The sequence below is a fragment of the Sinocyclocheilus anshuiensis genome, unplaced genomic scaffold, assembly GCF_001515605.1.
Source record: "Sinocyclocheilus anshuiensis isolate Anshui unplaced genomic scaffold, SAMN03320099.WGS_v1.1 scaffold253, whole genome shotgun sequence".
NCBI lineage: Eukaryota > Metazoa > Chordata > Actinopteri > Cypriniformes > Cyprinidae > Sinocyclocheilus > Sinocyclocheilus anshuiensis.
In genome coordinates, this window is record NW_015537969.1 from 2,419,221 (window position 1) to 2,430,990 (window position 11,770).

General features: G+C 35.5%; 1 protein-coding gene and 1 long non-coding RNA gene across 4 annotated transcripts in view; both read left to right on the forward strand.

Moving 5' to 3' along the window:
- The window catches only part of LOC107670015 (uncharacterized), a 718,471-nt gene that overhangs the window by 293,789 nt on the left and 412,912 nt on the right, over positions 1-11,770 (forward strand). The gene's annotated exons all lie outside the window — the stretch shown is intronic.
- The window catches only part of LOC107669951 (adhesion G protein-coupled receptor B2-like), a 303,770-nt gene that overhangs the window by 265,370 nt on the left and 26,630 nt on the right, over positions 1-11,770 (forward strand). For all 3 annotated transcript variants that reach the window (XM_016462397.1, XM_016462388.1, XM_016462399.1), the window contains exons 23-24: positions 2,569-2,740; positions 9,341-9,433. In XM_016462397.1, coding sequence (XP_016317883.1) covers positions 2,569-2,740; positions 9,341-9,433 — 265 coding nt within the window. The remainder of the gene's footprint in view (positions 1-2,568; positions 2,741-9,340; positions 9,434-11,770) is intronic.

The following is an 11,770-nucleotide window of genomic DNA, read 5'->3' on the forward strand; positions in this document are numbered from 1 at the left end:
AGTGAGTTTGGAGTAAAAATATGTTATTAAATGTGGTATTTTCACATGCTTTCAGATGGAGCAGCATTTACTTTTTTACATTGAGAAGCTATGCAAACAGCTGTCATTATCGCGAACGATTTCTTCGATTTCAGAGTCGCGCAAAAAAATCGTCTGCTAATTTTTTAATTTTTTTTTTTTTTTTTTTTGCAAAAACATGGAGATGGTACATCTACCAAATTGCTCTAATGATTGGAAAACCTATGAAAAATTGATTATATTTTAATTATATTTTTATATATCATTAATAAAATTCATAAAATGGTATTATTTTAAATGTAATTTTTTTTATTCACTAAAAGGAATATATTAAATTGACAGCCATTTCAAAAACACAAATACATGCACATACACACAAACATGGAGGATTGTGCTCTTTGAAGAGGTAAAGAACCAGATTGTGGATCAAGGGCCACCTCTGATTCTTTTGGCTTTGGATAAATTGGACTCATCTCTGCTATTTGCTGGAGGGAGTCATGTTATTGAAATGATAATGAAATGAATGATATCGCTTCTCTGTTCCTCTTTCTCTTTGTCATTTTTTGTTCCTCATCTCGTCCTTGCTGTCTGCTTTTTCTGTCTCCGCTATCCGAGTATAAATATGGGGCATGTGTGTGTGGTGCCATTTAACAACGTCCATTCATTGAAATGAATGAAGAGGACTTCCTAAAGGAAGTTTGGAGGACCATGTTCGCATCATCCCATCGATTACCTCATTTTCTTCGATGTCGGCGTTAGTTAGTTCTCCACAGTTAGTTAGGGGAGGACATTGAATTTGAGTCATGCTGTTTCACATTTACCAACTCAATCTGGTCTTCCTTTTTCTGCATTGTTCTTATATGAGCATGAGAACTCATGCTGAAGATTTGCATAGAAGCAAATCTCTTTCTCTGTCTCATTGCTAATGTCCGTCTCATCGCAGTCATATGCAGGAGACTGAGTCAGTGCAGTGTGAAGATGTTAAATTGATGCCCAGCTGTGGTGAGCCCTTGCTTGGCTGAGCTCAGACGGACAGTCCTTACTGACACCTGATATTTATCTAAATAGGCTCTGCGTGATGCAGAACCAAAACACTCCGGTAGGATTAGCAACATGTTGGAAATTCATCAGGGCATGTTAGCATGAGCGCTCAGCATTATGAACAGCAATTATTTGCCTGTTTTGCAAACAAACTGAGAGTGTGTCCTAACTGGATTGACTATGTATCTGTTAATTGAAGGGAAAAATATTATTATTATTGTTGTTGTTGTTATTATTATTATTATTATTATTATTGTCTTTTGCATGATCACGTTGTCATTCCCTTATGAAAATGGTGCATTGTAAAAATTGTTTCCTGCAACAAATTATAAAAATAAAATAAATAAATACAGAAAATTAAACTTGGAAATCTGCTACATATGGAGGAAATTTAAATGCAAAATGTTTTAAAAATGTTTTTTAAAAGTGTTAACATGTTATCGTAGTATAGTAATTTAATATACTATGAATAGACTACTGAAACTTTGAATAAACTACTGAATTTGATTTTATTGATATTATGATTTTATTAATTTATAAGATACATTTAATTAATCAAAAGTTATTTTGAACTTTCTATCTGAAATAAATAAATAAACACAAAATATTAAAATTTGAAAATCTGCTACATATAATGGAAATTTAAATGCAAAATATTTTTTAAATGTTTTTATAAGTGTTGACATTTTAACTTAGTATATTAATTCAATATACTATGAATAAAATATAAAACAGCAATAAATGGACAAAATACATACATTACTGAATTTGATATCATAATATTATTATGATTTTATAAATTTATGGGATACATTTACCCCCGGTTTCACAGACACGGCTTAAGGCTAGTTGCAGATTAAAATGCATGTTTGAGCTGTCTCAACTGAAAATATCTTGCTCTGACATATAGCTTAAAAAATGTCAGTTCCATTGTTCTGTCTCAAGATGTTACACATGCAATGTTTTCTTCTAAGGCATTTTTATAAAAGCTGCGTAAATATCTTAATTTAACTATGGCCTAGTCCTGGCTTAAACTAAGCCCCGTCTGTGAAACCGGGCCTTTATTTTTCAAAAGTTATTTTGAACTCTATCTAAAATAAATAAATAAATATATATTTTTAAAAAATCTGTAGTTTGGAAATCTGCTACATATGACGGAAACTTTGGTAGCTGCAATTTTTCTTTTCTTTTTTGTAAGGGATTCTAAATTATACTCTTTCAGTACCCTTTATGTTGCATACATAAAATGTAGCAATCACTAGGTCTGTGATATCAGGTTTCTAATTACTGTGACTCTAATGACTCATTAAGTATATTGTACATTTGCGCTGTATTGACACTCAGTTAAATGCCTATGGTGCAGAGCTGGTTTCCAAACCTCATCAACACCCTCATAACTCAACTCTAATCGTGATAATATCTGATGGCTAATGATTCCAGGTGCAGTGATGTCGCCACCTTGCTGCATGGAGGATGAACTGCATTTTGCTCTGTGTCCTCTCTGCACAGGGCATCGTTATGGAGCTCTTGTGTGGTTCTCCCTCTGTTGGCACTCACGTGGATGTCAGCTGTGTTGGCCATCACAGACCGCCGATCAACCCTCTTCCAGGTGCTCTTTGCTCTCTTTGACTCAGTCCAGGGATTCGTCATCATCACTGTGCACTGTGCCATGCGCCGAGAGGTCAGTGGGCAACATCAATGATGCAGCCGGCAATGATCCAGTTATCTGTGTAGAAATTATAACAAGAGTCACAATTATAAAAGATAAAGTTATTAATAAGTCAAAGTGTTTTCCTGGGTCAGAATAGTCTTTGGTGGGTAACTTGTGTACAGGGTCACCCACAAGGAAAAAGTAGCCTGCTAACAACTTCCACAGGTAATTAGAATATGGGTGTAGAATTTATTTATTTATTTATTGAGTTACTTAGTCAGTCAGTTAGTTCGTTAGTTATTAATAATAATTTACTTATTCTTTATACTTATTCTTAGGCTTAAATGCAAAATGTTTTTTAGAGTATTAATGTAATATACTATTGTGTGTTCCATGATTTAATATTGATTATAATTTATGATTATAACTATGATTATAATTTGCAGATTGTTATTGATTTTGATATTCCGCTTGTCAACAATTCCAATGATATATACAGTGGGTACGGAAAGTATTCAGACCCCCTTCAATTTTTCACTCTTTGTTGGTACAGCAGGATGAAAAAACTAAACATAAATAGCTTTTTTTTATTTAACAATAGTTTACTGAACGAATTGCTCTTTCTTTAAATAAATTCAAGTATTATAACATTTTTCTTAGGGATAAAAATCTATCTCAGCTTCTGCTCTAAACTATAGGGAGCCCTTCTATAAGGTTACAATTAACAACAGGGCCCAAACTTAAATTCAGTTACTATTTATTTTTAACTATAATAATCAACACTCAAATTAACAAATTGTATGCAAACATGTAAATTGTTTTTAAATTATACAATTTCTATTTGTTGTTGAAATATACTAATTTACAGAGTCATAACTTGTTTCATAAAATATGTATTTAAACATATGCATTAAATAATTAAGACATCACTAACAGGTAAAGTAAATATAATGAAGTATAGTCTAATATTTCACAAAATGCTCTTCACTAGACAACTTCACATTTCTCTAGCAAATAACGAGCTGTAGACACTGATGACTTGCCTGAGGTAAATTAAATTCTACGTTACATTTTGTTTAGAAGCTGTTTAAATTACGTCTTTCCGCGGTTGAAACAATAACTGAGCGATTATGTGAGGGGTGAGATGTTCATTCATGTATATTTCACGTTAAAACTAGTAATAAAGATGAAGAGATGATCATGCTCACTCGCGCTCTCCGCGCTGCCGTTAGAACTGATGCGTTAGTATAATACAGCAATATGTCGCATCACATCAAAGAGCGTCAAAACGGCATTTATTGTCTGAATTTCCTGAAAGAATTGAACGATTTTTTCGGTACACATGTGTACCGAACCGAAAGACCCGTACCGAAAATTTTTGGTACGAATACATGTACCGTTACACCCCTAATATATACAGTTGAAGACAAAATTATTAGCCCCCTATAAAATATTTCATTATTTTTTAAATAATTCCCAAGTGCTCTTTAACAGAAATAATATTTTTTTTCAATACAGCATTTCTAAACATAATAGTTTATTTAGGAAGCTTGGAATGTTTGTAATATAAATAGAAACAAAATTATAACCAAGAATAAAAAAAAGTCTACAGGCCAAAATTATTAGCCCTCTGATGTTAATAGTCAATGGTGTATCCCTTTTGCTTGATAACAGCCTTTAGTTGTTTGTTGTAGTTCTCAACAAGTTTCAGGCATGTCTCCTGAGGAGTTGCAGCCCATTTCTCCTTAGCAAATCTCTCAAGCTCCTCCAGATTGGTTGGTCTCCTGGCATGGACTCTGGTCTTCAGTGTGCCCCACAGATTTTCGATTGGATTCAAGTCTGGGCTTTGTGCAGGCCAGTCATTCACTTTGCTCATTTGGAGGTAGTTCTACACCAGAAATGAGGTATGCTTTGAGTCACTATCATGCTGAAAGACAAAACGTCGACCCAAACCATCTTTTGTTGCAGGTTGTCTTTCAAAATCTTCTCGTAGTCTTCCATTTTCATTATTCCTTCGACCCTGACGAGATTCCCAGTTCTAAACGCACTGAAACATCCCCACAGCATTACACTCCCACTGCCATGTTTCACTCTGGAGGCAGTGTTCTTTGGGTTGAGCACCTGTCTCTTCTTACTCTGACTGCAGTGTTAATATTTTCATTGTAGACCTATAATTCATAATAGACCTGTTTTAAAATACTTTTTTTTACATTTTAATTGAGGAGTAAATAACCTAATCTTTTATTATCCTCGCCTGCACGTCAGTTATTTGGTAATTATTGCGGAGCAAATTAATTGTAATTTTAATTTATTAATAAAAGTAACTTCATAATAATAATAATAATAAAAATAAGAATGTAACAGGCCTACATTAATTGGAAATGCTAGTTCTCAACAAGTTTCAGGCATGTCTCCTGAGGAGTTGCAGCCCATTTCTCCTTAGCAAATCTCTCAAGCTCCTCCAGATTGGTTGGTCTCCTGGCATGGACTCTGGTCTTCAGTGTGCCCCACAGATTTTCGATTGGATTCAAGTCTGGGCTTTGTGCAGGCCAGTCATTCACTTTGCTCATTTGGAGGTAGTTCTACACCAGAAATGAGGTATGCTTTGAGTCACTATCATGCTGAAAGACAAAACGTCGACCCAAACCATCTTTTGTTGCAGATTGCCTGAGGTTGTCTTTCAAAATCTTCTCATAGTCTTCCGTTTTCATGATTCCTTCGACCCTGACGAGATTCCCAGTTCCAAACGCACTGAAACATCCCCACAGCATTACTGTGCTGCCATGCCATGTTTCACTCTGGAGACGTTGTTCTTTGGGTTGAGCACCTGTCCCTTCTTACTCCAAACATAGGCAGCATCTCTATGGCCAAAGAGCTCTACTTTTGTCTCATCTGACCAAAGGACATGTTTCTAGTATACATAGTTTTTCTCCAGGTTGTCCTTCAAACTTCAGTCTAGCTTGAAGGTGTCTATTCTTCAGAAGAGGAGTTTTTCTTGGTCGGCAACCTCACAGTCCATTCCTGTCCGGGCCTCTAGTGTCCGTCTTCGTTGAGATATCAATCCCAGATTTACTAAATCATTCACTAGTATCTTGGCAGTTGTTCTTGGGCCTTTAGAAACCTCTCTCAATAGTTTTCTTTACAAAGTTTATGAAATCGTTCGCTTCCTGCCTCTGTTCTCCACTGTGTGGGTCTCTTCAAACTTCTTGATAATACTTCTCACGGCTGTTCTTGACACATGAAACCGCTTTGATAAACGTGTATATGCTTCTCCTCCTTTGTGAGCATTAACAATTATTTTTCTCTAGTCTAAACTATTTTTTTTTGTCTTTGACATGATGACAGTACATATTATTTTACTAGTTGTTTTGAAAGATACTAATCTTTAGTTTACAGTGTAATTTAAAGGCTTAGAGGATTAATCAAGGTTAATTAGGCAAGTTAGGTTAGTTAGGCAAGTCATTGAACAACAGTGGTTTGTTCCGTAGCCAATCAAACAGATAACTTCTTAAGAGGGCTAATGATATTGACCTTATAGCAATTTTTTTATTATTATTTTTTAAATAATTATTGTATTCCAGATGAAAAATATAATAAGAAATACTGTTAAAATTCCCTTGCTCTGTTAAACATCACTTGGGAAATATCTGAAAAAGAACTGAAATTTCATAGGGGGGCTAATAATTTTGTCTTCAACTGTATATATATATAGAGTTTGATAAACCATGGCATAGATAACATCAGTCTTCATCACAATATTAAGTGCGTGAGCTTGGCCATAACAATATAATAAATAAAAGTTTCACTGTTATACTGCCAATCTTAGAGGACAGTCAGAGGTGTATTTAAATGGAGATTGGAGGAGGACTTTTATTTGAGTCCATTATTAAGGCGCACTTAGGAATAAAACGTGGCTTGGACCGCTGACGCAATCAATTTTTTGAAATAGCATGCACTGCTTTCACGTAATAATGGGTTGGTTTGACCGGCCATAAATAAATCAACTGATGGATCAAACTATAGTCACATTGTAGTGGGTCTGTAGCCAAGATGTGACAGTTTCAACTCTCCAGCATGTACTGAATCTTGGCTGACTTTCACGTACCAGGTAAATCAAAATATGCTGCTGGAGTTTAAGGAGGGAGAGAAAAAATCAGTTCTAAATCGCTAAGCCATATATGTTAAATCAATATCGCAAAACCGAAGGATTAGAGTAAAATAAATCCTGGTATTATTTTAGTAAATATATGAAAATCCCTGGCAAGGCTTTGATGTAATCCTTAATAGCTTTAGCAAAACAAGAGAGTGGAGTGTAGTTTGTGCACCGGATCCTTGCGCTATATGCAGTTTGATGTGCGAAGTACACTTTGAAATGGAAGAGCCAACAATGGAAAGGCAGCATTCATGATTAGCACAGGCAAATGAGTGGAGGATGTTTGTGGGAATAGTTTGTTCTCATGCATTTATGAAGATAGCGAGAGCCTAGAAGGCATGCCATCGGGTGTCATTCTGATACGTCTACAGCTTTGACTCGGCAGACAGTCATCCATAAACAAGCTCTGAGAATGAGACCGTCTCCCGCTCTGTCTTGCAAAACAGCCTAGCCTTTCTGCACATCGTAATTTTAGCTGTGGGGAGGGGAGCAGACTGATTACAGATTCTGGTCTAGGCCGGTGAATAGTGTTGCAGCATGATAACTCATGCTCAGTTGAATAGAAAGAGAAGGGATTTACTAAATAGTGCAGAGAATGTGCAGTCGATAAATAAAGTGTTCCACTTCCAACAGAATATGCTTGATGCTATTCGGAGGACGCAAGTAGATTAAAGTGTCATTTGTTCAGCGTGTAACCTTTGCAAACCATAAAGGTCGTGGCAGATCAACCACTTGGGTACAACATGTTGTAGAATTAACGTGTCTCAAATGTGCCTCCAGTGAACACTTTTGATGGGATTTTGTGTAGATCATGTCTGCGATCAAGCAAAATACATTAAAAAGAGGAATATTGTGAAATATTATGAATATTTTAAATCACTATAGTTTTCTATTTTAATATATTTTAAAATTAAAATGTAATTTAAGCTGAATTTCCAGCAGCCATTATTCCAGTCTTCAGTGTCACATGATCCTTCAGAAATCATTCTAATATGCTAATTTGGTGCAATAAAGAAATATTTCTTACAAACAGCATGTATTTGAAATATAAATATCATTATATCATATATATATTATATCATATGATAAATGTCTTTGCTATCACTTTGCCTATCACAGACTGCCCCAGTGACAAGCTGTTGTACCCCTAAATGTAAAATGTTTGCACTTTTTCGAGCAATCAGTCTGTCAATACAGCGTTTGAGCAATTTCTAAGATGTCTATTTACACCTGTATTTAGCTCTGTCCTCATGTGATTGTGGGGCCTTTGCTGTGCATCCAGACAGTCTAAGAAAATTTCGGTCATTATCTGTTATGTTCTTTGTTGGCATAAAAAAAGCTCTGATCTTCCCAATTAGGAAACACTGTGCTTTCACTTGGTCATTCCGTAGGCGTTTTGGCCATAAATCTGTATGCAAATTAGTGGCATCCCGTTGCTAAGGCTACACTGTCGTCAGGGGAAACAGCCTATCACGTTGTCTTTTTTTTTTTATTAAAGGGAGTGTCTTCCTCCCTATTGTTGTAGAGCCTGTGTGTCTGCAGTTATGTAAACTCCTCCTGCGGAAATGCAAACATGCTCACTGCAATGTTTTTCACTCAGGAATATAAACTAATATCAAAGTATTATGAGAAATCACATACAGACGCCCTCTGTAGATTACTAAAATAACTAGATTAAACCGATAGATTCTCTTGAGTATATAGAAGCTGCTAGTGTCTTTAGGATATTTGCTATCATCATTAGTTTCATGCATCAACACAGGATGGATATTCACCCCTCATTTTCTTTTTTTTTCCTAATAATGATGTAACAGTCTTAAGAATCACTAACAGTCTACATGTTATACAGTGATTGAGTATAATGATTAAAAAATCTAGAACCAAAATGACAGATAGTAAAAATATTTTAAGGATTTAATACTTATTTTAAAATGTTTTAGTCTGCATTTTAGGACACTCTCACTCTTGCTTTATCTTCTCGGATCTGTGTTGACAACATTACTGTTTTCTTTTCTTTGTATTCCCTCTGCCGGAACCCTCTTTAGTCTTGCTCTTTGACCACACAATACCTAATTTTCTGCGATTTTTCAGAAACCGAGAGAGGCTGACAACCTTAACATTAGTGATTGACACCAGCAAAGCACACGCTTGACGGACAGCTGTCGACTGTGGTTCCATTCATGTAGCACATACTAACTGTACTCACTTTAAAAATTCAGTTGCGCCTCCTGAAATTTTAAGGGGTCGCTTTTGTTATAGAATATGGTTGATGCTCTCTTTCATACCTGAGCTGTGTATGAACACAAACAGGACTGACAACCATATTCTGCTGCAGTTATGAACAGCCCTAGAAAGGCTTGAAATGATAATGTTTTGGTATTTGTTCATTTGCTTTTTTATTATTATTCCATGGATTTCGATTTAATTTAAGATCTCTGCGAGTCACCCTGGTTGTATCCCATGTCTTCCCACCTCAGGTACAGGACGCAGTGCGCTGCAGGATGGGTGGGTGCAAAGACGACAGTGAAAACTCTCCGGACTCCTGCAAGAACGGCCAGGTGCAGATCATGGTGAATAGGATTCCATTCCATCTCATCTCACATGGGACTCTCAGAGGGTCGGCTTCTCCACTTTTAAACATCACGGGCTACTGGGTGATTGTGTTTCAAATCGGATTTGTTTTGTAAATCGGAGCAGGTGACTATTCTAGAGTAGGTTGCTAGTTAAAGATCCCATCTATGTCTTGTTTCCTTTAGGAAAGTAATTTTGTGCAATTTCTAGTATTTAGATGAAAGTTATACAATCTGTGTTCAGTTAGAGACTTAAAGGGCACCTATTATGCAAAATTCACTTTTACATGTTGTTTGAACATAAACATAACATGTGTTGGCATTGTGTGTACACAACCACCCTATAATCATAAAAATCCACCCACTCCTTTTTTTAATCCCCATAAATCATAACCAGTGTCTCAAAACAAGCCGTTCACAGAATCTGTAAAATGTGACGTCACATTTTACAAGCCCCGCCTACGACCTGCTGTATTAGTAGAGACCCCACCTTGAGTGAGCGGCACACAATCCGCCATGTTTATCTTCACGTTAGAACATTTAAAGAAAACATTTTTTTCATTTTATTAAATCTATAGAAGTTTTAAGTTCAGTTTTTTATTTTATTGTTTGGGTCATATTAACAGCGTAGACAGCAGGATAGATACTGTATATTATGCTGCTGTCACTTAATACCAGTGGTGGACAGAGTACTGAAAATTTGTACTTAAGTACAAGTACTGTTACATTGCTGAAATAATACTCAATTACAAGTAAAAGTACTGGTGCCAAAACAGTACTTAAGTAAAAGTACAAAGTACTCCTCTCAAAAACTACTCAGAGTACTAGTTACTAGTTACTTTTTAGCCGGCGATATTTAATGAATTACCAAAAAATATTCATTCATATCAAATATCTATGTGGATAATAGCTACTTTGAACAAAACCCACTTTTATCTTATTGACAAAGTATGTGAATTAGTGGTCATGATACAGGAATTATTAACTTCAATACCTTGAAAAATATAAATATCAAAGTACCCGTGAACTGGAAGTTGCAACTGACTTCAGTGTTGCGTTCCAAGTGAAACGGAATATTGAATAAAGGGCGGGGTTTTATTGTGGTGCACCTCCACTCCACCTCTTGCTCATATTCACGGTTGGATAGGAGTGTTTAAGAATATCTGCTTGTTATGTCTGACATCACGCTTCACCGCTTATGGGTCCTAACGCTCTGCCAGACACCCCCCAAAAAACAACAAACTGTGCATACACACACTTATGATGTCATGTAATACTGAAAAATTATAACCCTAACCTTTATCTCCATACTGAAATCCCAGGTAGTCTGACAGTGATTCAGCTAAAATATAGTGTCTGAGACACTGTGAGCACGGAGACTGTAGTGTGCACAGCAAATTTTTAAATGCTTAGCTTAAATATGTAATATTAATTAAATAATGCTCATAAATGGCTGTCCAGATAGTATTCTCAAGTGAAATGAGTAAAGGCATGGACCCGGAAGGCATGACTTAACAAGAGGATTCTCCCCAAGCCGTCAAACTGAGGTCACCAGAACGAGAACGCCATTCCAGAGCAGAAGCCAATTTTCAGTTTTTGATTAAAGATTACGACAGCAGACAATTTTTTTTCCAGTGTATTGACTTGCACGGTTTAATTGTTCACCACAAGACTAGTAATGTGCACTAAAAAGTAAGTAGGGTCATTTTTGATTTCATGACAACTAATCATTTTCAATACCATTGGCAAAACTAACACATACTACTGTACTGCCATATAGATATTTTAATATTTTACTTTTTTTTTGCACATCCATTTTTTCAAGGCAATCATTATTTCAAGCTTTGAAATTGGTTTAATCCAAGTCTTCTAAAAAGACACATTCGCTATATATGATGAACATATTTTAATATAGGCTTTTATTTACATACATATAAATATTGATCAATTACCATTACAAAAATCTCAATCTTAAACATTTGCTCATTCTGTGTATTTGTGTCTTTAGAATAGGGTAATTTTGTTGCAAAAGCGTACAGCACAAGAAAGCTTGATTTCAACTTTGATTTCAAACTGAATTGAATTTACAAAAAAAGACAAGTTCAGTCAATAATAAAATTATAAAACAAATGACCTCAATTCAGTTGAGGTATTTCAAATATCGAAATATGAATTTTTATAAGCAGTGATTTAAGAGCCATATATGTTAGACCTATTTATTTAGATAAATGGGATAAATGGAGGCTTTGACCTGTAATGTCTGTACAATGTAGTGATGCAGTTAGACACAGACAGACTAGGATATTTATATGTACAAATCAGACAAATATCCCATTC